The 25,761-nt window shown below is 49.9% G+C and overlaps 1 protein-coding gene across 1 annotated transcript in view; it reads left to right on the top strand.

Moving 5' to 3' along the window:
• APBA1 (amyloid beta precursor protein binding family A member 1) overlaps window positions 1-23,644 on the top strand; it is a 227,151-nt gene extending 203,507 nt beyond the window's left edge. The window contains 6 exon segments of the mRNA XM_070480376.1: window positions 520-705; window positions 4,240-4,419; window positions 6,886-7,098; window positions 16,973-17,092; window positions 19,088-19,228; window positions 19,929-23,644. Coding sequence (XP_070336477.1) covers window positions 520-705; window positions 4,240-4,419; window positions 6,886-7,098; window positions 16,973-17,092; window positions 19,088-19,228; window positions 19,929-20,000 — 912 coding nt within the window. The 3' untranslated portion in view covers window positions 20,001-23,644.
• The last annotated feature ends 2,117 nt before the right edge of the window (window positions 23,645-25,761 follow it).

The following is a 25,761-nucleotide window of genomic DNA, read 5'->3' on the forward strand; positions in this document are numbered from 1 at the left end:
TTTTAGCTTCCCCAGCAGGGGTTTCCCAGGTGGCCCTAGTGGTAAAGAACCCACCTGCCAGTGAAGGAGACGCAAGAGATGCGGGTCCGATCCCTGGGTCAGGAAGACCCCCCTGGAGGAGGGCATGGCAACCCATTCCAGTATTCTTGCCTGGAAAATCCCATGGACAGAGGATCCTGGTGGGCACCATAGTCCAAAGGGTCACGAAGAGTCAGGCATGACTGAAGTGACCTAGCATGCACCCACAGAGATTCTGCTGGTTGTAAAATGATTTAAATTTCTTTTCACATACCACAGCCACTTCCTGCTCTGGATTATCACCAGTCAAGGGAATTGCTCCCAGGCCTGGGTGGGTACATGTAAATCTGCCAACACAGTGTTTGCAGTGAGCCCCAGAGCACCGCCACCCAAACCCGCAGTGTGTGTGGACTGCCCTTGGCTACACTGTGGGTGGCAGACTCTCTCTTGAGTCATTAGATGATGCTCTAGGCTCACCAGCCTCTCCCGTGTCCCCTCCAGGAAACCATGATGGACCACCCTCTGAGGACCATTTCCTATATCGCAGATATTGGGAACATTGTTGTGCTGATGGCCCGCAGGCGGATGCCCCGCTCCAACTCCCAGGAGAACGTGGAAGCCTCCCACCCATCCCAGGATGGAAAAAGGCAGTACAAGATGATCTGCCATGTCTTCGAGTCTGAAGATGTAAGGGTGGCCTCCTCTCATCTCCCTCCCCGTGATCTGATCTGAGCTGCCCTTGGGTAAACGGGTTCCCTCTAGTTCTCAGAACCTGAATCATAGGTGAGACAAATACTTATTGAGCACTTACTATGTGTCAAGCACTGTTTTAGTGCTGGGGATATGAGGCTGAATAAAACAGACAAGGTACTCCTCGTGAAGGTTGTAGAGAGACAGAAAATGAATAGATAAATATACTTAATAGAAAGTTAGGCACAGGAATGTTTAATCAGGAAAAACTAGGTCAAGGGATAGAGGGGCAGGGGCTGTTTCAGGTAGAACAATGATCAGAGTCCTTTCTGAAGTCACGTTGGAGCCGAACCTGAGTAGAGCTGAGAGGAAAGAACAGGTGCAGAGGCTCGGAGACAGAGGCCTGCCGACGGAGTTTGAGAAAAGGCCAGGAGACAGGGCACCAGAGGGCTCTGCAGGACTGCCCTTTGCTAACAGGAAAGTTGGCATCCCTGCCCCTCCCCACCACATGGCGTGAGCACCAGCCACCCACTCCTTCGCAAACCCACCTGTTCCTCCAGTCACAGAGCCAGGGCTTCCTAACACCCATCTCTGCACATGATAAAGTCCACAGAGGAAGCTAATTCAAAACAGTGGTGGGGCTCCTCCTTCCCTTCAGCCTTCTTCTCCAGTTGTCCCTAGAGCTGTTGGCGAGGCCACCGGGCTTCAAGCTATTTCAGCACCACCCTTTTCCCAAAGCTCAGCGGGCCTCGGCAGCTCCCTCCAGGCCAGGGCCACGGCCCTGCGATGGTTTCCAACTGCAGAACCTCCCCAGAGATGGCCAGGTCAGTGCCATTGACTGAGATAAATTTTCCTCCTGCCACAGTGAAACAAGCTGTCTTTCTCATACTGAGCAGAGAGACCTTATCTACGTAAAGAAAATTGCCTCGGATAGCCTTGGCTCCTTAAAAGGGGCCATTTTTCTGCCTGAGAGTATTCATGGAGCCACGGTAAGCGGCCTGCCTCTGAGAAGTTAGGAGTCAGAGACAAATCTCCAGGGAAGCAGAACCCTCATGGCTGTAGCCTCAGACAGGAGGAGATGCTTACATGTTCGTACCAACTTTTACTTGTCTGGTTCTCAGCCCCAGAGACAGGTTGCTGAGAAGACAGAGAGCTTGAAGCACCTGTCCTGGCCATTCTCTCCACTTTTCCTGTGAAACTGAGACCAAACTTGCAAACCTGGAGAAGGTTCTTGTAAAGCTCCAACGGAGTTACATTTAGAATATTGTTTCATGTGTCCTGCAGGCCTGTGAAAAGATGGCGTTAGCTCTGCTTACACAGACGTGAGGTCCCGGTTCAACCCTCAGTCACCTCTCCCAGGCTTGGTGCTCCTAAAGGAGGACTCTGTCTCCCTTGGGGCTCCTTTGGGTCTGTAGGGGAGACAATGAAGGGGAAGAAGGAAGAAGCAAGAGTGGACCTGGAAATCTTGCTGCTTTGCTTCCAAGGCCCAGGATAGAAGAGGAGAGCATGGGCTCCAGTGCTGGGAGACTTGGATGTGAATCCCACCTCCATGTACGGGCTCTGCAGCTGCTGAGATTCTATAGAACAGGCTGCCGTGTGGCTCAGGTAGACCCAGCAGAGATGAGAGTAGTCTGAGCTGTTGGCCCGGTGCATCCACTCACGATGGTTGGGAAGTCCACTGACTGTGTTCTCAGACACTTTCTTCAGTTTGTCTGTTCACACGAGCCTCTGATACCCACAGCGATGCCTCGGCAGGAGGCAGTGTGGTGGTCCTTGGCATGACATGTGATGTCACCAGACTCTCAGAGTGAGATATGTTAAGCAGCATTTCTTTCCCCCCAAGCCAACCACGCAGAAAGTTCTGACATCACCGTTAATTAACTGCTTTCAGCAAAAATGACTAAAGATAGGGAAAGGAGGACTGGAGACAACAGTTGTGAGTTTGAAATTTTGCCCTGGAGCATGTTGTTGTTTTGTGGGTTTTCTACCCACTGGAATTTGAGAGAGCAGCAGTACCAGGGGTGGGCAGGTGGTGGGCTCTGGAATTAAGCTGCCAGGATTCTCAGCCTCCAACCCCACCCCAACTTACGCTCTCAACCTCCTTTTCCTCATCTCCCCAATGCGAACAAGGAAACAATACGTAAAACAGATACACAGCTTTAAAGTCTAAGAGCTCTGAGAAACAAAAGAGATTTTTGTACTCATTTGGCTGTTAAGTTTGCTCTGAGCTGCAGTGAGGCACTTTATAGGATTTGTCCAGCTTACTATGAATCTCACACATTTTGTTGCAGGAATATTACTGAGTGTGTTTAGGCACTTCTCCAAGCTCTAGTGGGGTTTTTACGCAATGTATGATGTATGCACTCTGTTACCTTTATAAAATTTGAACATTTCTGAATTCTAAAACTCTGCCCTCAGAGCTTAGGATGAAGACTTGTGGACCAGTCATACTTATATCATCGACTTGATGTGACTTTATGTGATGATGTTTATATGGGATGTGATGTGGCACAGGCTTGGTTGCTGCTGGCCCTCCCAAGTTGTGATGTTGATTAATTAATGAAGGGAAAGGTTATCAAATTCCAGTGCGGGAAAAAGCTCAACGGAAGCAGAGTTCCCAGCCTGTGAGCTGTGTGACCCTAAACAGGTTCCTTTGTATCTCTGGACTTCTTAGCCCCCTCACCTAGAAAATGTGGGGTTGGACTCGATCAGGGTTCTCAATTCTGTTGGACCCAACAATCCTTTCACATAGCAAATATTTTATAATGCCCTGCTCATAGACAATATGAATGAAATTCACAGATCATATAATCTCCTTTTCTGAAAAAGTTTTCACAAAACAACCAAAGTATTGCCATAAATGTGATACAAAGGAGAAATAAAAGGAAATATAAAGTAAGACTGTTGAAAGCTAAAATGAAATAGTTGATAAACACATTCATGAGCGCACACACATGAAGAACCTCTACACTCCATAGCCAGTGTGCAGAATGACGGAGATAATTTATTGGCAACCCACATCTCACAAACAGCATTGATGCTGATGATTTTCTAAAGTCATGAAGCTTACTCTTGGTAAAGTGCTGGATAAAACATCTTTTCTCAATTCACATAATAGTTATATTCTTGGAACATTGTGTTTTAGAGCCATGCAATAAGTTTTGTGGTTTTATATAAATTAGAGTTGAGTCCTAGACTCAGGCAGTTGAGCACAGGTGTTATATGTACATGAATGTCTGGGGGGATATCTTAAAATTGTGCAGGATGTAAAACAGCTCATCCCGGGCAAGACTGTCCTTTGCACAGCAGTAAGTCCAGCATCTCTGACTCCTGTCCACTGAATGCCGGGAGCTCCCTATGATCATTGTCATAGTAAAAAATGTTCCCACTAATTTTGGAAATGCCCTCTAGAAGGCACTGCTGTGCCATGGAGACCCGCTGGGCTAGCCAGTGCCTAGGGCCCGGCAGTCTTCAGGGACTCAGGTCATCTACCGGCAGCCCTGCCCTGCTAACCCTGTCTCTCCTCCCCAGGCCCAGCTGATCGCACAGTCCATTGGGCAGGCCTTCAGCGTGGCATACCAGGAGTTCCTCAGAGCCAATGGGATTAACCCCGAAGATCTCAGCCAGAAGGAGTACAGTGACCTGCTCAACACCCAGGACATGTACAACGACGACCTCATCCACTTCTCCAAGTCAGAAAACTGCAAAGATGTAAGTGCTTCCCTGAACCTGTTCCCCAGGCTGGGCCGGCTGGGCCTGCCCACCGAGGAGGTGAAGGCAGAGTGCCGGGGGGGAGCATGGTGTTCGCAGAACGTTGCCGAGGGCTCGGGCCCATCTCTGGCTCCCCTCGTGTGTGGCCCAGGTCATTAAAGACATCAGCTGAGGGCCGTGGCCAGCGAGGCAAGGTGTCCTCTGCCCGCTCTGATCCACAGCTGACTTTTGGGATGGGTTCCAGAAGCAGACAGGACCTAAACCCTGTCTTTACAAGCTCCCCAGTCTAGGAAAGGACACATTTATAAAAGGGAGGGTCTTAAATGATGATGCTGGATGGGCACTATTCAGATACAGCTGTGCCTGGCAGAGTGGAGCTAGTCTCAGCTCTCTGGGGTCAGATGAGGTGTGCTGGGCTCCCCCTGGGACTCTGCAGGAACAGCTGGAGGAAAGCAGGGCCATCTGACCTGTTCTGGGGTCTGGGTATTCTCTGAAAAGTGTAGAGGAGTGCAGAGGGCTGGACCCCTGTAACAGAAGCATGAGGTTTCACACACTCAGGAATCATCTGGGGAGCCACGGATGAGGCATTGAGGCTGGACTGTGCATATGAGAGGATGCTGGGCCCGGGTCAGAACTGGCAGGCTTGAGAGTCCAGCCAAGGTGAGGGACCTGGACTTTATGCCCAAGATGTAGGCCAGTGTGATCTTTTAATTCACTCATGGATGCTAGGTGTCCTAGGTTTCCTGGAAGCAAAGCCTGAGATGGGAATTCTGGTTCAAGCGATCTGTGGGGAGGTGGGGGCAGGGTGCACTCAGGAAACAGTGAGTGGGTGGTGGGGATGCCACGAAGGACTGTGGCCTCGCTGGGGATGAGCAGCCTCTGATCCAAATGGAAGCACCAGGTCACACATCACAGAACCGTCTTGTCCCGCCTGGAGCCAAAAGAGCTGGCAGGCCTGTGCCCAGGCCTCATCAGTCATTGGCAGTGAGATCAGACGGAGGTAGGTGAGTGTGCTTGTGCTCAGAGTTCCCCAGACTGGGGACTTCCACAGCAGAGATGCATTGTCTTCCAGTTCTGGAGGCTGGAGGCCTGAGATCAAGGCGTCTGCAGGGTTAGTTCCACCTAGGGACTGTGAGGGGGATGACCCATTCCAGGCCTCTCTTTCGCTTGTAGATGGTCATCTTATCCCGGCTCTGTCTTCACTCTGTGGCCACATTTCCCCTTTTCATAAAGATACTAATCATATTGAGCTAGGACCCACCCTAATCGTTTTTATTTTAGCTTGATTGCCTATGAAAAGGCCCGATCTCCAAACAAGTCCCTCTTTGGAGGTACTAGGAGTTAGGACTCCAGCATATGAATTTGGAGGGTGGAGGGGTACATGATTCAACTCCTAGTAGGTGGTCACGGCCATGTGGCTTAGGGCAATTCTGCAGGAAAGGGGCCAGTTGTGAGCGGCACCAGCAGTGGGGAGGAGGACAGCAGCCCATGAAGGGACCTTGTCAGGCCCCAGCGCCCCCGCTCCAGTATGTGTTTGAGTATGTGTGGCTCTGTAAATGTGAAGAAATAAATACACACATTCTCTTTGTTGGTTGCTTCTAAGAAGCGTCTTACCTGTCTATGGTGTGTCTGCCTTATCAAACTGAACATATCTGAAACCAGCTCCTGGCTTCTCTGCCCAGCTGGGGAAAGCAACAGTAATGACGCATATCTAGGACCAGTGTTTTTGCACTTCCAACCTTTTTCTTTTTTCTTAACTTTCTTGTTGCAGAGAAGTGTCTCTATAATGCATGTTTATCTTTAACTCAATAATCTTAAATGTTGGAGGGAATTTATGAGGCACTGTGAAACAGGGGATCTGTGGTAGAATCCAAAAGCTATTCTGGAAACCATAAGATCCCACCAAAGCCCCCACCTACAGACTCTTTTGCCCTTCACTGGAGACTAGAGGAAAAACAAAACAAAATATGACACCCCTTGTGGTTGTAGTACCAAGGCAGGTACAAGTGCTGAGTCTGACTTGTACAAGTCCGACTCTTTGTGACCCTGTGCATTGTATCCTGCAAGGATCCTTTGTCCATAGGATTTTCCAGGCAAGAATACTGGAGTGGGTAGCCATTTCCTACTCCAGAGGATCTCCCTGACTCAGGGACCGAACCTGCATCTCTTGCATCTCCTGCATTGGCAGGTGGATTCTTACCACTGAGCCACTGGGAAGCCCCAAGGCAGGATGGCTTTTACGGAATAAGAATTACAAAAAAGGGGTATGTGCCTGCATGACATCATTTCTTACCAACCCCAGATGCCATGGAATACAGAGAGGACAGCATTCGTCTTTGTCGGAGTCATCAGGGAAGTGTCTGTCATGTTTCATCAGGACAGGAACAGGGGAAATGCCTTGACTTCTCTCTCTACCCTGGATGGTTGCTGATTCAGCCTTTCTAAGTGTTGTGTTTCTCCTTTCAGGTCTTCATAGAGAAGCAGAAAGGGGAAATCCTAGGTGTGGTGATTGTGGAGTCTGGCTGGGGATCCATCTTACCAACTGTGATCATAGCCAACATGATGCACGGAGGCCCGGCAGAGAAGTCAGGGAAGCTGAATATTGGGGACCAGATCATGTCCATCAACGGCACCAGCCTGGTGGGCCTGCCTCTGTCTACCTGCCAGAGCATCATTAAGGTAACCAGAGATGGGAAAAGTCCAATCCCATTGTAAACCCCAAATGACATGAAGTCATTGAACATATTCTGAGTACCAGCCACAAGAAGGACAAAAATACAAAAGGCAGGGACTTGACTTGGGCTGTTTTTGCTCTGTACAGATTCCTCCCTGAAACTGTTTTTTTCAGTGATGGTATTTTTGGCTCATGTAACACCACTGACTAACACCATGCCCACTGCAGACATCACTAATCAATCACAGCACTCTCTCCCACTAAGACTCGGCCTCAACAGAATCTTCCTCAGCTCAGTAATCAGAACACTCACATAGAGTTGGCTATGTGTGCCTGAGGTGACTTGCCATCCCTATCACAAGTCAAGGAAATGCTTCAGATGCCAGAGCACTGTCCTCCACTGTGATCCAGGTGAGTGTGTGCTCCCCAGAGCCGCATAACATGATTCTCACATGCCAAGTGGAAGGAAGGAAACTGGTACCATCTGTGTACACCTTCTGCAACCTGAACATAATTATTTCTTTTTTTTTAATTATTTCTTGTTCAACCTGAATTGATGCTGTTTCATAAGACTGAGAAGAGCTACTTAAAGGAAAATTGAATACGAGTATTTAAGAAGAAGAAATTAGATTTTCTGAGAAACGAAGCATGCAAGTGTAGTCTCTTGAGCACATTGGAATTTTCTGATTGCATGGCCAATGGGAAGAAGAATATTTTCCCTCCGCTACAATATCTGGAGGCCCTGCTAGCTCTATAGCAAGCACTGTGGTACAGCCACACTGGAATCTATGACTTTCTTTGGTTCCTTGGGTTTCCTGAAAGACTGTAAGCTAGAACATAGCTCTGTGTGTGAGTGTGAGAGAGAGAATAAATATGAATTCATGTAATAGTTATTCTAAGCAGAAGAAAATCACAAGAGACAATATCCTTGGCCAAGGGGCCTCGGGTGGAGGAAAGGTCAAGGTAGGTGTATAGGACAGTTTGTTCTTTCCTTTTTTAATGTTACACAGGAATTTTTCTCTTTTTGCCTGCTTTTTAATCAATATTTTTATTGAAGTATAGTTGATTTACAATGTGTTAATTTCTGCTGTACAGTGAAGTGGTTCAGTTATACATATGTATACATTCTTTATTGTATATTCTTTGCCATTATGGTTTATCATAGGATACTGAATTATAGTTCTCCGTGCTATACAGTAGGACTTGCTGTTTATCCATTCTTTATCTAAAAGCTTACATCTGCTGACCCCAGCCTCCCACTTCATCCTTCTCCCAACTCCCTCCACCGTGGCAACCACCAGTCTGTTCTCTGTTTTCGTGTCTCTGGTTCATAGATGGGTGTATTTCTGTTGTCTTTTAGAGCTACATGTAAGTGATATCATATGGTATTTGCTTCTCTCTTTGACTTACTTCACTTCGTATGATAACCTCTGGTTGCCTCCATGTTGCTGCAGATGGCATTGTTTGGTTCTCTTTCATGGCTGAGCGGTATGCGTGGTATCTGTGTACCGCATCTTTATCCATTCTGTGCATAGACATTTAGGTTGTTTGCATGACTTGTATACTGTGAAGAGTGCTGCTGTGATCACAGGGGTGCATGTGTCTTTTTGAATTATAGTTTTGTCTGGATATGTGCCCAGGAGTAGGATTGCTTTATCATGTGGTAATTTTATTCTTAGTGTTCTGAGGAACCTCCATACTGTTTTCCATGGTGGCTGCACCAACTTATATTTTCACCAGCAGTGTAGTAGGGTTCCGTTTTCTCTAAACCTTCTCAGCATTTGTTTTTTACAGACTTCTTAATGAGGGTCATCCTAACTGGAGTGAGGTGGTATATACCTCATTGTAGTTTTGATTTGCGTTTCTCTAATAATTAGTGATGTTGAGCATCTTTTCATGTGCCTGTTGACCATCTGTGCTTCTTCTTTGGGGAAATGTCTGTTTAGGTTTTCTGCCCATTTTTCAGTTGGGTTTTGTTGTTGCTGTTGATTGAGTTGTATGAGCTGTTTGTATGGTTTGGAAATTAAACCCTTCTTGGTTGTCTTGGCTGCGAATATGTGCTCCCAGTCTGACGGTGGTCTTTTCATTTTGTCTTGCCTGTTTGTTTTTAATGAAACAAACTCATAATCACACCCAGAAGTAAATAGCCCTTTCTGGCCTCATTTCTTTTTGTTATATCTTACACTTAAATTTAACTCTTGCTTAACATACATTAAAGATAAGATTAAAGAACCTACTTTAAAACATGAATATTCATTCAAACATGTTTAACTGGGCTTCTGTTGGGCTGAGCTGAACTGTGGAGCAGCCAGAATGACAGTATGCATCTGGAGGATAATTATCATTGAAAGGATTCAGGGAACCCTCGTGGCAACATAGAGCTGAGATGCTAAGAGCTTTTAGAGTCGAATGGTGGTGGTGGGATCTTGGTGGCTCTTGAAGGAGGGGTAAGGAAAGTGGCATTCGGGAGTTTCTCCTGGAATTGACAAGACAGTGGACTAGGTTTGTGGTGGGGATAGAGAGGTTTGAGCCAGCCTGGGAAGGCTGACCTGATGGTGTGACCATGTGGAAAAGCGAGGGAGGGCCAAGAATAGAAAGAGAGGACCCACCTCTGGCTTCTCACTCACACATGCCAGGGTTCACACATGCACTTTCACACCAGAAGCAAGTTACTTATTGAACATCTGTGCATGCATGTGAACCGCTGAGGGGCCCTGAGGATCAGAGATGTGTTAGACACCATCTGCATCCCAAGGAGCTTGGTCTCGTTGGGGAGGAGTGAACGAAAGGGCTGATAATAGCAGTGACTAGACCATTCTAGATAATAGCAGTGACTAGACCATTCTAGAATGTGTATGTTCACTTGAAAAACCCTACAGCAGCCTCCTAGAGGGTAGCTACCATTGTGCAAGCTAGGAAACAGGCATAGAAGATGATATAATCATTCAAGGTCATACAGCGTGTCAGTAGTGAAGCCAGGTTGCTCGGCCACCCTGATATCATTCCAGCAGCATCTATGGTCAGACCTTGGGGAAGCTGTTTTCAGCTTGGGGGATCTTGACCTCTGCGGGAGACATTGGGCAGTGTCTGAAGACAGTTTGGGTCATCACCGCTAGGGAGGAAGAGATGCTGGCATCCAGTGGGTAGAGGTCAGTTGTTGTTCAGTCACTCAGTTGGTCAGTCGCTCAGTCGTGTCCGACTCTTTGCAACCCCATGGACTGCAGCACACCAGGCTTCCCTGTCCATCACCAACTCCCGGAGCTTGCTCAAACTCATGTCCATTGAGTCGGTGATGCCATCCAACCACCTCGTCCTCTGTCGTCCCGTTCTCCTGCCCTCAATCTGTCCCAGCATCAGGGTCTTTTCCAGTGAGTCAGCTCTTTGCATCAGGTGGTCAGAGTATTGGAGCTTCAGCATCAATCCTTGAAATGAATATTCAGGGTTGACTTCCTTTAGGATGGACTGGTTTGATCTCCTTGCTGTCCAAGGGACTCTCCTAAGGTCAGGGGTGCTACCAAATATCCTGCAATACACAGGATGATCCACCCAACTAAGGAACACCCAGCCCAATGACCGTAGGTTGAGAATGCCTGCCTTAGGAGGTAGTTCAGTGTGGGAGAGAAAGGGAGGTTGGTGACGGAATGTGGGGGTTGATCTGTACCTGGTTTGGGGAAAGGTTTGGGGAGGAGGAGCCAGAAGAGAGGATAACTTGAGTGCAGATGGGGCCGGGGCCTGGGTGGGAATAAGCCGGGCTTCCTAAGGACTGTGGGGCTATATATCCGAGCCCATTACACACCAGCCAGGCGGCACCCAGCCCTTGGCACTGGCCACCTTCCTTCCTCTTCATAAAAAGTAGCCCACGAGGGAGGCAGTGGCAGACATCCAGTTCACAGATAAGTCATCAGCTCCTCAGAAGGTGCAGACATGTCCAGGACCCCCTCCACCCCTCCCTGCCTCTGCTCAAAGGAGGCAGACAGGTGAGGCTGTGAGACCCGTGAGGCCAGCGCTGCCTTCCCCTGGGCCCCCCGGGGACTGGCCTGCTGTCCAGTGCATCACACAGCAAAGGGGAGACAGACTAGCGCAGAATTCAGTCAGCACATTGTCTGAGCAGTTTCCTAAGGGGAAAAGGTTTGTTTGCACACGTAGCTGACCTTTGATGTCTGTAAATGGAGTCTCTCTGGAATTGGAAAATTAAAAGGCCATGTGGTGATGAAAGAGATGTAACTGATGGAAAGGAAGAAAGACAGCACCTTTGTGGCCACCGTTGGCAGAGAAGTACTTAGCAGGCAGGCCCCAGCTAGGATGGCGCTGCGGGATGCATGACCTTGTCAAATGGAAAAATGTGATTGGCCCAACCACCTCCCCTTCTCCCCACTCCCACCCTGAGAATTTTCCCACTGATTTCAGCTAGAATTACCAGTATGGAATGAAGATGTTTAATGGCTTATATTCTTGTTTTTATCTAAAAACATCTCTCTTGCTTGCACCTGAGCAGGTGCTCACACTGCCCCACCCCACCCTCTAGGCCACTGCAGGGGACCATCCTGGGCCTCTTCAAGGCTTTGCGTTAGTATTACTTGTTTCAATGCTGTGTCTGTGTTCCTTGCGATGAATTTAATGAGCAGCTCTCATCCTGGTAAACCAGTGCTTTGCAAACTCTGATTTGAATCACTCAGGGATCTTGTTAAACTGCAGGTTCTGAAACGACGGGTCTGGGGTAGGATTCTGCATTTTCAGGAAACTCCTGGGTGATGACTTGGCCAGCCTTGGACTTTGAGAAACAAGAGTCTAAAGCCGAGTGTTCTGCATCTCGTCACTGTAATGTGTGTTGGCCTTTTCTCTCCCTGGTTACAGCAAACAGAGTACATTTCTAGAATAAATTAAGGTATCGAATTGTTTAAATACTTTCTTCCCTTGCTCTTATTTTTCCTGTCATAATTCCTAAAGCATCATTAGTGGTAGGCAAAGCGTGTTAGCAGACCACCTGTTCACACCCTCGCTTCCACGGTCCTGCCCTTCCGATTTGTTTTCTTTTTGAAAGTAGAGCACCGCTTTCTTACCTTCAGCAGGGTCATCACAGGTCTGCTTTCCTGTTGCCATGGAGACCATTCTGACTTCGCTCTTTTCCCGTCCCCTCTTCCCTCCTCTTACCCTCCCACCATATTTCTTAATTTGCTGCACCATTCCGCTGTTGTCATGGGGAAGAAATGACCATTTATTTACATTGGCACCTCCAGTAAAAGAGCAGCTGAGAAACCCACGTTAGGAAAACCCACCTTGGAGCAGAGATGAGGAACAGCAGAGCATGTGCATGCGTGGTCTGCCTGCTTCCATTGCTGTCTCTCTGAGGTTCACCTTGCAGCAAGTATCCCAAGTCTAGATCAGGGACACGTCAGCATCTTAAAATCAGTTCACAGAAAAGGAAAAAGCCTGCTGGACCTACGGGAACTTTTTAGGTAACATGGAGAATCCAGAGTCCTTCTGTTGCTTTTCTGGAGCTCTCCAAGGTTTTCCTGTAGCTCACAGGCACGCCTGAATCCCCCAGTGATGCGTAGGGTTAGACCCTTAAAGCAGGCAGCTTTGTCTGGAGGGTGGTTTCTGACAGTACGCCCCTCGTCTTCAGCACTCCGTGCTCTGGTCTCTGGGGGGTGTGACGAGGAGACAGAGGGAGGGGACTCTGGCTGCCCTGTTTGTAGCATTCTTTGCTCTTGTTTTCCACGCCCTCCTGGTCTCGGGGTGGGGGGTGGGGGGTTGTGATGAGGAGGCAGAGAGAAAGGACTCTGGCCGCCCTGCCCGTGCCCACAGCCCTCCCCTGAGCTCCCCGAGGCCCAGCTCCACCGACTCCCAGCACCTCATGTCTTGGCACATTGCAGGGGATCCGTACGTATTTACTGATTGGATGAGAAAGAAGCAGCACTCAAGGGGGAGAGAATACATGTACAAATGATGTCTGAGCAACACCCCCAGAGGAGAAGCTGATTTGTAATGTTAGAAATAGCTGTTTCTAAGCACGATGGTTGAGATGTGGTGTTGTCAGCAGACGCATTCAGGAAAGAAGAAAAATGCATGACAAGGGCCGAAACTGTCACACCTAGAGATGGAAGAGCCCTTAGTGGGTGTCAGCCTTTGTTTTGAAGACATGGAGACTGAGATAGAAGGAGGTGGAACAGAGGGCCTAAGCCCCCTGGGCTGTGGTGGTGGAAACACAGCTGGAGCCCAGGTCTGCTGCCACAGCAGAGGCCCCTTCATCAGGTCCCTGTGGTCACACTGGGGGCAGAATTCCAGCGCTTGTCCCCCTGGGCACAGGCGACGGGGTGGGCTGTCATGCAGAAGGCCTGGATCTGCAGACTGCCCTTACTCCGGCAGAATCACCTTGGCTCATTCTGTTGCTCCTGATTAAACACCTTTCTGGAACCAGAGAAGCCTCCTAGAGCTGTTCTAGACACCACGGAGAGATGCTGGTGACAGCTCCTGCGATGCATACATACCACCACAAGCCAATCCCAGCCAGGGAGCTCCAGTCCCACAGAAAACAGCAACTCAGGACCCTGCGGATGCAGCTGGAGGTGGGGAGTTAAGCTGAACCCCTCACAGTGCACGTGCTGAGAGGACAACCTGGAACCCCCAAAGGACGTGGGCAGCCAGGGAGCAGGAGCCCTGAGGAACTCTCACCCCAGGTAGGAAAGTAAAATCATGGCCCCATGCAAGGCTGGGGGCGCAAGTTCGTTCTTCAGGCACTCTCCCTGGCTTCTCTGTTGAGCAGGCCTTGTTCATGAATAGCACACATCTCCCAGTTGTCTATGTGGTGGATCATCGAGTAGACTATGATCTGGGATGTTGTCTTACTGTGGGTGAACTTGGGTGAGTTGTGGAGCCTCAGTTTCCTCTTCTATAAAATGGGCATATTCGGAGCTGTTGGTTCGTCAAGGAGATTAAAGGAGACAGCTCCTGTGACTCTCCAGGTCAGTGCCTGCAAGAGTTAGCGTGCAGTGACAGGTGGCTTGGCTGGTTTCATCATCAGGATGGGTTTTGATGGTCAGTGACCTGGAGGTGCTCACACGCATGGGGGTGGCTGCTGACTGGGCACCAGGCCAACCAGCTGTCACTCTCCCCCTGGTGTGGCTAGTCCATGCTGTCACAGAGCATGGGCCACCGGTCTGAGCAGAAAACTGACACCTTAGATCATTCCTGAGTGCAGGTGAGCGTGTTGTTCTGCAGTGGCCATTTATAGCCGTCGTTCTCAAAATTGAGTGTATCCCCAGGAAATGTGTGGCATAAGAAAGCCAGACAACTAGAGGCCAAAAAACCCCCTATCCATCCGTTAGTCTAAAGCATATCTTCATTACTTAGAAGCAGAAAGAGTGTGGGTCACTCCTGCCACTCAGAGAGGGGCAGATCACACTCTTGCCACAAATCCTGTTGGCACTGAAGTCATCTCATACCAGTTGCACCTCTCAGCTTGGCAGGACGCTTGTGAGGAAGGCAGAGACCTGAGCAGAGGCTCCATCACCCCAGTGCTGACCCCACTGAGCTTCAGACAAGGCAGGTGTAATGTCCATGTGTGTGTCCTCATCCATAAAAACCTAAAGCAGGAGTCCTGACCTCCCGCAGAGAGAGTGTCTGCAGACTGCTTGGAGAGTGACAGTGGGCAACAGCGACTGTGCAATTTACAGATTTCTATTTATAGGTCACCCTTCAGGCTGAAACGAATTTGTCATTGTCCTCCGGGCCCTCTCTTTCTACTGTGCATGTAAGGGGAGGTGGTGGTGGGATGTGGGGAGGGGCGTCTGCAGGGGACGCTCCAGACTTGGTGGGACAGAGCCCACCTTCCCGTCCTTCCTCTGTTGGCTGCTCCCTCCTGGAGGACGGAATGTCCACTCCCCCTGATCTGGGGTGCCCTCGGCCTGCAGCGCCCTGAGGCAGGGTTTTGGTTCCTAGCCAGATATCGAGGGCAGGCTCTGGCAGGGAGAACAATGAATCCCAGGCACTAGACCAACTGGGACCAGTGGCAAGATCCTAACCCATCAGCTGTGCAGAAACAAATTTCCACATATAGTCAAAAAGTAGTGAAACAAGTAAAGTGTTTATTAGCGGGGAAAAGAATACGGTGTGTGTGTGGATAGACTTACACACGGGCTCAGAGAGTTGTGCCTTTCTGGTAGTTCGAATCACCTTTTATGGGGCATTTCTTCTGAGTTTCCTTTGGTCAGTCATCTTGCTTTGCCTGGTCCTGAGTGTATTAGGTATCTCAGGATGCTCCCATGTGTGCATGGTATCACTTAGCCAAGATGGATTCTAGCAAAGAGGCCTGTGGGTAGGTTGCCATCACTTACTATAGGGTGACACCCTCTCTGTTTTGACCTCCAGGGAGACTTTCTGCACAGGTGTAGTCAGGGAGGTCTCCCTAACTTCAGGAATGAGGAATATGTGGCCTTTTTTCTTTTATCTGGACAGGGCTCAGCCTCCTACATCATCCTGCTTTTATGGAGTTTCTGTCCACAGGGGAGAAACTGTTCAGCCTGGGGTCCATCCATCTCCTGCCTCAACCCTGCAGTACCATCTTTTAGGAAGAGCTTCTCTGCTTTGGAGGAGAGGAGCTGTGGCAGGCCTGCACCCTTTCCTGGTCCAGCGAGGCAGGCGTCTGACAGGAGTACTGACTTCTCCCCATCTCGCCTCTCAGAGCAGGGCCTCTGGCCACAAGCCCAGTGGTCTGTGTAACCCAGCCTGTCTTCGTGCATGCTGTGATTGAAGCGGCCTGGAAGGCACCTGCTGTAGCCAGAGGCAGGTAGGAGGTGCCTGAGGCAGAGCACACAGCCTTGCAGACACGGGAGAGGGAAGCTCATTTCAGGACTGAATGACTGTTATCTGGCCCCTTCCTCTCGGGTGTGTCTCACAGTCTGGTGGTGGGACCAGCAGGGGCAGAATCTTCCCATTGCCTAAATGAGGGAAAGAGGGGCTTTGTGGTGATTTTCTAGGGGTGCTCCTGCTTAGACCCAGGCCCTGGTCCCTGCTGAGCAAATGTTCAGTGGGTGGGAAGACAGGCTTGAGCTCAGCTGAAGTCAGAACCAGGCTCAGGCTCAGAAGCCAGATGAAGTCCATCTTTATCTTTAAAAAAACAAGCTTTGCTGCTACACTCCATTCCAGTTTAGAGTTAAGTTACCAGGGAGCATGAGATCAGAAGATGATTTCCAAGACCGTTTTCCTTCTGCTTCCTGCTTTACCAGCGCTGGTCCTACCACCCTCTTCAGTCTCCCAGGGAGGTCTTCCCTGACTGCCGACCTGCCCCTGTAGCCTGCTTCTCGCCACGTGTGCCTGGAAATGTTCATTAACTGTAAGATCCCTGACAGGCAGAGAGAATGGGGAAGTAGGACCCTCGGGGGTGAGAGATGACAAGCCTGATGAATTGGGCCATTGCTATGAGTTAGATGTCCTTTGTTAGAAAAGGAGGAATTGCTACGACTGTGACTTTAAGAGTAAAGTCCCTTTTGAAAGCCTGTCTCTCACCTGTCTAGAAGAGAGATTGCACATCCTTCATCCTTCAAGCCAAAAACCACACGTGGCAGTTTTTCTCTCAACTGTACAGATGACTGCTTTTTTCAGAAGCCTTAAACGCAGCCCATTTCCCTGCTCACAGAAACTAGTCTCGTCGCAGGCTGAGTGGGACAAAAGGGCTCCATGGAAGCCCGTCAGTGTTCTCCCCTAGGTTAACAGAGTTTCGCCTGGACTCCCCGGCTCGGGCACTGTCCGCCTGGACGAGGGGCACTGCGAGAGCTGGCCAAGTACCGAGGCTCAATGCAGCGTCTTCTGCCTGTGGTGCCGTCTGCCCTTACCTCGTGACAGCCTCGATGGTCATCAGTTTCCCTTCTCTTTACACTTCAGGGCTTGAAGAATCAGGCCCGGGTGAAGCTGAATATCGTGAGGTGTCCGCCGGTGACCACCGTGCTGATCAGGAGACCGGACCTTCGCTACCAGCTGGGGTTCAGCGTCCAGAACGGAATTGTAAGTTCAGCCCCATACCTATTCCAGAAGTCTGACCCACGAAACCAAGGCCCAGGGTTTGGGTCTTTGGGGGATATTTTTTAAAGCTGGTCAGTTCCCAGAAAGAATCTGGCAAGAGAGGGATGGATGGGTGAAGGCATACCCACTTCCTCCATGGGCAGAGAATTCGGTGCCTTCCCTGGGAGGAGAAGGGTCCTCCCAGAGCGGTGGTCCTGGAGACCAGTGTCTCTGTGATGCACAGGCTGGCCCTCCCAGCTGCCAACTTGAGATAGTTTGGGAGGTACCCACCTTCCCCACAGCCTTGGCTGAGAACCCAGACCTGTGGGGCTTATGCATGAATGATTTCCTCCTTGCCTTCTTGGCCTGAATTTGGCACTTTGGAGATAAAGTGTATTTTCTTTTTTTTTTTTTAAAGTGTATTTTCATCACTTGGATGTCTGCCTTCAAATCCTGGGTTAGCCAAAAAGTTCATTTGGGTTTTTCCACAAGATGTTATGGAATAAACCCAAACAAATTTTTGGTCAACTCAGTACTTCCCTTTTTTCCCCTTTATTGTCATAAAACATACACAGTAGTAAGCTTGCCATTTAAACCATTTTTAAACATATAATTCAGTGCCTTTATAGGACATTCATGAAGTGGTTGTAACCATCAACACTGTATTTCTAAAACTATTTCTTTACCCCAAACAGAAAACCCCATATTCAGTACTACTCCCTTTTCATCCTGGTTTGCCTTGGTCTAGACTCATAGTAATTCTGGGCTTTGGTGACAAATCTCCAACCTTCTGGATATTATAGATCTTTGCATTCATCTTTTCAGATAGAAAAACCTACACTTTTTCTTCCTTTAAATTTTAATTGACTTGTAGGTAATTAAAATTTTATTCCAAGTGTGTCTTAAGAAATACCTTTGAAGTTCCCAGTTGGAGTTGAAATACCTAACCCACTTTATCTATTTTTTGTACCCACGTAGCCTCATTTCCTTCTTAAGAGAAGAGCCAAGGTTATTCCTTATAGTTTTGGTCTGACAACCTGTTTTTATCTGTTTAAACTTCCTGTGTGTGTTTTTCCACAGTTGAATAACATTAGAAGTTGTTCAGCTGTTAACAGAGGATTGCCCTAGAAGAGATGCAGAGCCCCCAGTTTTCTCTCAAGAGGACCTGGCAGGCTGCAGGGTCCACACACTCACAGACACAGAAAGCGTGTTGTCCCGAGATGTTGCAGTGTCGTCTGCATAGGCCTTTAGAGAAAGGTGCAGAGTCAGGAGTGAAGTCAGCTCTGTTAACTCAAACCGTGTTCCTCTGGGACAATTGGAGCTGCTTTGTGGGTGAGGTGGGGGTGCCTGCAGTGTGCAGGCCAGAGCCCTCCACCAGCCTCCAGCCTCTGCCCACCACCGTGCCTGCTGGCTGCACTGAGACAGAAAACAGCCATGTTGTCATTTCTGCCAGCGGGGAGTGGAGCAAGGACCGCTGAGCTTCTGCCCGCCAGCTGGCCAAACTGTGGCACACGCAGTGGGGTTCTAGCAGGTTCTAGCCCCAGCGTAAGTTATGCAACTAACCCTAAAAAGACAGCTGCTAGCATCACACAGTTCAGTGTTTGAGTCCCAGATAATACTGACCTGCGTGACACAGACTGACGGTTTGAAAACGCTGGCAGCTCTGTGACAGGCTCAGACAGCTCTTTTTACCAAAGCTGAGCTGGGATGAAAAGTAGTCTGAATTCACGGGGCCGTGAAATCCAGTGATGTGCTGTGTTCCCTGTGCAGACTGCGTGAACACGAGGGGGCCGTCTGGGGGTCCACAGTCCACTTGCTTGTAGAAACAAAGATGTGAATGTCCAGAGCCTGACCATGGCAGCTTCTCAGAGATGAGAGCACTGGGGGTGGAAAATTCTAGAAAAGACAGTCTCCTGCCCCAATGGGTTTCCTAACAGGCAGTGCCCCCTGGGATGGGTCACTTGGCCTCTGACTAAATTTGGCCTTTGACTCTGACAGATTTGCAGCCTCATGCGAGGGGGAATAGCAGAGAGAGGAGGCGTCCGTGTGGGACACCGCATCATTGAAATCAACGGGCAGAGCGTGGTGGCCACCCCACACGAGAAGATCGTCCACATCCTCTCCAACGCTGTGGGGGAGGTAAGGGAGGGGCCCAGGGTGGGAGTCCCCTGGCACCCCTCATCCCAGCCAGGAAACCCTCCTGAGAGTTCTTCCACATCCTGAACACATCTCCACAACCAAACTGTCTTGGACCAGAATTTAAACCCAGTAACTGGTTGTCTGACAGCTGATTCTCCAAAACATCATCACATCACATCACATCATCACATCAGCCTTCTCCTCCAGCAGCGTCTACCCACCTCCTCTTCTAATTCTCTAATGTGGGCATATTCTCCCCATGGCTACCCAAGTTTTCTCCAGCTAATCCCACCGAATGTGCCTGCAAGATTTAAGTCTCAAATTCAAGTCTAATCAGCAGCTCCCTGGGACGGCCAAGCTGAACAGGGGTCTGAACAGCTGTTCTAGGGGAGGGAGGGAGGCAGGAGCAGCCAAAACCCCACAGTGGTCCTCCTCCTGTTCTAAGGGGTTCTCCTAAAAAAAAAAGCCAAAGCCTGGTGGAGAGCCAGAGCTTTGGGGAAAGTAGAGCATCCCTGGTTTTCATTCTTCACTCTCTATCACCCCTAATGTTTTAGAAAGCCCCTGGACTCTGCTCTTCCTGGAGGCTGCCTGGGTCAGATCCGTGTTAGAAACGGGGTGAGGGGGGAAGGGGGTGTCCCTTGAAAGGCGCCCTCGCGCTCTGGAGCCCCAGCCCGCTGCCGACATGTGTTTCTGCCTGCAGATCCACATGAAGACAATGCCGGCTGCCATGTACAGACTGCTGACGGCGCAGGAGCAGCCCGTCTACATCTGAGGCCGCGCCCCGGGGTGGCTTGCATGGAGGACTCTCCTCACTTGTGGTTGTGTTTCTCGTGCTGCATCTGTGTGCCCACTGAGACCTTCCCCTCTCACGCCCAGCACTCGGTTTGACACGGAGGAAAAGAATCCACAGCGACCTCCCTCTCTCTCTCTCTCCAGTTTGCTTTCTTTGTTTCAAATGCCAGGGAAGTCTTGTATGCACTCCCTTGAGGCTGGAGAGCAGGTCAAAGCCACCCAGAATCTGCCGAGGACCTTCCTGAAGGGCCCTAGAGGGAGGGGGATGCCTGAGGAGGGTTGTCGCCACCCTGCGCCCTCCCTTTCCGAGAGGTGCAGACCTCCGAGGAGGAGCCCCTCGGGACGTGAGGAAGCCGATTCCGCAGTGCCTACGATCCAGTGGCCGATGTGTGCTCTCTCCCAGTCAGCTCATGGGAATATGGTGGTAATGGGGGGCCGGCCCACCGTGTACCTGGGGCATCATATGCTATTTCCTTGCAGAATTTCTGAGCCAACCTTATGCCTCTTCTATAGCCAGTTTTAGTTTCAACATTTTCTAATGTGAACCTTTTCACCCCGGGACAGAAGGGGAGCTACTGTGAGGCGGATACCCGTGCAGAGAACTGGGCAATTCCCGAGGTTCCCAACCGTTAGATAAACAGGCGGGTACTTCTGCCCCCTTCCGCACCACACGTACGTACACACGTCTCACTTGCATATATTCCACCCTGCCCTCCTCCCCGCCACCAGTCAGGCAGCCAGAGCCCCTGGAAAACCCACATGGCCTCTCTGTGCGGCCCCTTCCCCCCAGGTGAGGGCCGCAGGGGCTGGGGAGCCCTGTCCGCAGAGAGACGGCCCTCTGAGGCTGAGGTCCAGCCCTGCCGGCAGCTCCTTGGCTCAGCGGGTTCTGCTGGACTCCCATGCACCCCACCTCAACACATACCCCCCCGCACACTGGGAGTCTGGACAGGATGGACTGCTCCCCTTGAAGATGAGGAACCCAGTGTGATCGTGCTAACACTTCGTGGTCCAAGGTGGGACCAGCCTCCTCCTCTTCTCAGGACCACGAGGCAGGATGTGACATTTGAGAGGCCAGCGCCGTACATAGACCACAAAACTAAGGGGACAGTCGTGACCTCAGGCGATGCCTAAGAATCCCCAGATGAATTCCAAAAACATCTTGCTGCCTCGGGGGCCTGAAAAAGCTTTTACTTGGTGTGGAATGTTACGTGTTCTCATCAGGCACCTCATGTCCGTGGGTTTCGTTCGTCTCGGTTCGGTGCAGATATTTTCGTAATACCATGATTCTGAGCCAGTTTTCACTTACTCCTGGTCCAAAGAGCACTTTTGTTTCCATGTGGGTGGGGTGTGGCTTCGTTTGGTTTTCGTTGTGTTCCGTTCGTGACCTCCACAGAGACAGGGTCAGAGAAACTATTTTGTGATATTATTATAGTCCCTGTTCTCAACATCTGGGCTCTTTATGTTGTGTCTGTGGAAATAGCAACCTGGTGAGCACATGTTGGGTAGTATGGATTTATACCTCGAATAGAGGGATTTCAGGGAGGGAGAAGATGAATAAGAAAAGACTGGAAACAAGAGACTTCCACCAGAGAGGTTGTGCAGTCAGCGCCCCGGGATCTCTGTGCTGAGTTTTCTGCGTAGGCAGGAAAGCCAGGTGCTTCAGTGGCGTTAGTGGCTGGACTCCCAGGGTGACCGTGGGTCAGACCCTGCCAGAGGGGCTATGCTGCCCACACATCCCCCCTGGGAAAGGGGCTGCCCCTTCTCCAAGGGTCCAGGGTGGGCAGTATGAGACCCCTGGACGACTTTTGAGGTTGCTGCTAAGTAGGAGACCAGCCCCAAGGCTAACCCACTGCGAACATGAGGAGCCACGAACCCCAGTACCATTTACCAAACTGTAGTGTCTGCTGACATACAATTAAGTACTCAAGAGTCCTGAGTTCACCTTTGCCAGAGAGAGTGGGTAAAACAGGAATGCAGCATTCTGGGTGGCATTGGGAAATAACCGGAGAGTGGCTCGTGCCCTCTGCTCCCAGGTAAGCTCTCGAGCCGCCTGCCCCCACGCCCCTTCAGAGGCGTCGGTGGTCGGCCACTGGACAGGCACCCCACCAGCACATCCCCACATAATTACAATGAAGCGTCTTCACCCAAAGGAGAGGAGGAGGCAGGCTACACTTTCTATTGCTACTGCACAAAAATCTTAGGTTTGGCAGGTGTTTTTGACAAGGCCGGTTTGGTAAACTCTCCTAGGAGACTAACATTTTAGTGTAAGATTATCCCACCACATACCTTTGTGTCAGTAAGAGTGGCTCCTCACACCCGGATAGCCAGATCTCTAGCTTGGTGGAGGTTCAGTTGGCTGTAGTATGTTCTTACCTGCCTGCTCCCTCTGGGTGGAGGGGAGTCAACCTATCTTCAGAAGTTAACCAGGAGGCAGGATCTTAACAGACATTCCGTTTGGGAAGTCTCACAGGAAGTGATGGCCTGTTTCCCTCTGACATCCCAGTATATATAGTTACATATGTAAATATCTGAAAACCCCAGGTAATGGCAAAAACTATGTACAGAGCAGCCTTCCCAATGTGGCCCTGGGCAAAAAGCCACTGTCGCCACTTGGCTTGGACATGCTGGTGACTCAGCTTTGGGGATAGATGCCCAGATCCATCTACTCCCTCCTGGTCCAGCCAGGGTGTTCCAGAACCCGTCCTGCCTCTGCCTTCTCAAATGTGACCATTTCAGGGAGCCACCCTCAGCCTTGGGTTCACGAGAGGATGAAGCCCCCAGAGACCAGTGCCGAGCCTGCTCCCCTCACGGGAGCGGCTCCTCCAGGCCTGGAGCCCATCATGGGGCCCTGGACTCTTGAGTCCCTGCATCCGGGTCTGCTTTCCCAACATTGTCCATCGGCCCCGGCCTCAGAGAGTCCCAGAGTAACCTACTACCTCCCCATCGCTCCCGCTATCCCGGTCACACCCGCCACCCCGTCTGCACACAGATGAGAGCCGCCCACGAGCCCTTCTTGGGTCCCTGGGCCCAGCAGTGAGGCTGTTACCAATGTTTACAATCAGGGCACCTCCTCTGGGGCGTGTTTACTCTCCCACTCCCAAGGCCACTTGCTGGTTTGAGTTTCGTGTCCATCTGCTCCTTCCCTGGTTGAGGCCGACTTGAACACACAACCCTGATCTTACGTCCCGACCCTCCGTCAAGGCCATGGTGAGGACTGTGTGGGGAGGATATTCCTTGTACATACTCAGCACAGCCCCTAGAGTTTGGACTTGTACTATTGTTCTGTAAAGAGGGTGAAATAGAGCTTATTGTAAAGCGTTGGGAGAAGTATAGTATTGTATTTGTAACAATATGGTTCTTTGTATACACAAAACTCAATGATCTCTATATATAATTATAAATAGATATAAATAAGATATATATACACGTGAGCCTGGAATGTTGATGCCGCACACCCACTGAATGTATTTCCCCTGACAGTCTGGTCACTGGGCTGGCCCGCCCTCCCCTCCTCCGTACTGTTTCGGGGGTTGTGATGTATTTAACGTGTTCCCTTCCTTTATTTAACTGAACGCTAATGTCTGTAAGAGTTGCCGCAACAATAAACAAGAACGTCACCTCTTGGCCCCGGCTGAGCGTCTTCGTGTTTCAGGGGAGGGACAAGACTGAAAGTGGGGGAAAGATGTCATCATCCCAAAAGGCCACCTCCTACCCATACCGGGAGGGGGGGGGGGGCCTGCTCAGTGCCCATTGCCTAAACGGGCAGGTCCTGTGAAGCCAACTCAGCTAGGAAACACAAGCGGCTGTGTCAGCTGATAGAATAAGTCCACTGTCTCGTCCACCTCCCGGGAGCACACTGCATGGGACACAGGAGCCCTCTGGGCTTCTCAGTTAGGAAGGGGAAGTAGCGGTGAATTACCTTCCCAAGGAAGGGGAAGTAGCGGTGAATTACCTTCCCCAAGAAATCTCCAGGGAGGCGAGGTAGCCCTGCGTAAGTGGACTGCAGAAGGAAAACGTTCCCTGTCTCATCCCCCGCCGCTATCACAGAGGACAGAGGAGCCTGGCAGGCTGCAGTCCGTGGGGTGGCAAGAGTCGGACACGACTTAGCGACGGGACAATAACTCAATCATTGCCGTACAGCAAAAATTAACATTGTAAATAAACTATAACGATAAAAGGAAAATCTGACTCATACAAATATAGAATGAACATGTATCAGAGATTTATTAACTCACTGATGAAACAGGTAAGATGGGAAGAGTATTTTGAAGAACTAAGTATAAAGTTTTTTAAAAGGACTTAGAATGAAACCTCTAGGTTAGATATAATCGGTTAATGTCCTTCAAGGCCCTATAACTATCACCTTTGGAATTACCTTTTCTAAGCAGAAATCATTTGCATCTCTAGTTGGGGGTAGACGGAGGACTGTTGGATGATAATAAAAGCCAAGCAGAAGAATAAAGCACAAAAAAAGAATCAAAAGCAGGGACTCTAGCAGATATTTGTGCACCCATGTTCATAGCAACTTAATACACAGTAGTCATACTAGAAGCAACCCAAGTATCTATCAAGGGATGAATGAATACCCAAGATGTATACATATAAAATGGACTATTACACAGCCTTAATAAGGAAGCAAATTCTGACACATGTTGATGCTTGAAGACAAACATGCTAAGTAAAATAATCTAGTCAAAAAGGGACAAATATTGTATGACTCAACTCATATGAGCTATCTAGAGTAGACAAATTCATAGACACAGGAAGAAGAATGTTGCTAAGGGCTGAGGGAGGGCAGAAGGGGGAGCTCTTGTTTAATGGATATAGTTTCCATTTAGGAAGATGGAGAATGTTCTGGACATGGGTGGTGGTTATAGTTGTACAACAATGAGAATGTACTTAAAGCCTCAGAATTTTAACCTTAAAAATGCTTAAAAAGGTAAAATGTATTATGCATATTTTACCAAGTTCTCCTAAATAAAAGCGCACAAACATGGAATGAGTTTAAAGGTACTGTTTTACATGGGATAGTTAGAGAAGGCCTCACTGAAAGGAAGAGGGCCCTGTGGATGTCTAGGGATGAAGGTTCTAAGCTGCAGGGACAGCACACACAGGCCTGAGGCAGAGCCGGAGGCCACTGCTGCTGGAGCGGAGAGGCAGGCAGCAAGTGGCTGGAGATGAAGGCAGTGGGGTGGGGTGTGACAGTGGCAAATATAGGTGGTGGTGAGAACTCTGGTGATGCATACATGCATACACACACACACACCTCTTGAGTGGTTTTGTTTCCACTCAAACCCACACACTCCATCACACTCAGCTCACACGCCTCATCAGCTCCTCTGAGCCCTCATCACTAGCAAGAGCTAGGATTTGGCTCCCTCTTGTGCCAAATAACCTTGGAAATGCCAAATCCAGACAAACTAGAATCTCAGATAGTGATGGAGGGAATGAGGAATCTTGGCCACCCTTCAGAGGCCCCTTGTTTTCCAAATAAGGAAACAAACGTCCTAAACAGGAATAGGACCCACCGAAAGCCATGCAGTGAGTAGTCAGCTAGAACCGCACTCCCCGGCTCCCAGCTCCCGCTCCTTGGTCTAACCCCAGCTGCTGACCCATGGGGTGAGGGCAGTATCTGCTGCCTACTGGCCGGGCTGGGGGCAGCCTGGAGACAGGCTCAGCACTGCTGTGACCTCAGCCTTGGGCCACCTCCAGAGCCTTTGTGAGAGCTAGACAGAAAAGCA

This window comes from Odocoileus virginianus, chromosome 18 (assembly GCF_023699985.2).
Source record: "Odocoileus virginianus isolate 20LAN1187 ecotype Illinois chromosome 18, Ovbor_1.2, whole genome shotgun sequence".
Lineage (NCBI taxonomy): Eukaryota > Metazoa > Chordata > Mammalia > Artiodactyla > Cervidae > Odocoileus > Odocoileus virginianus.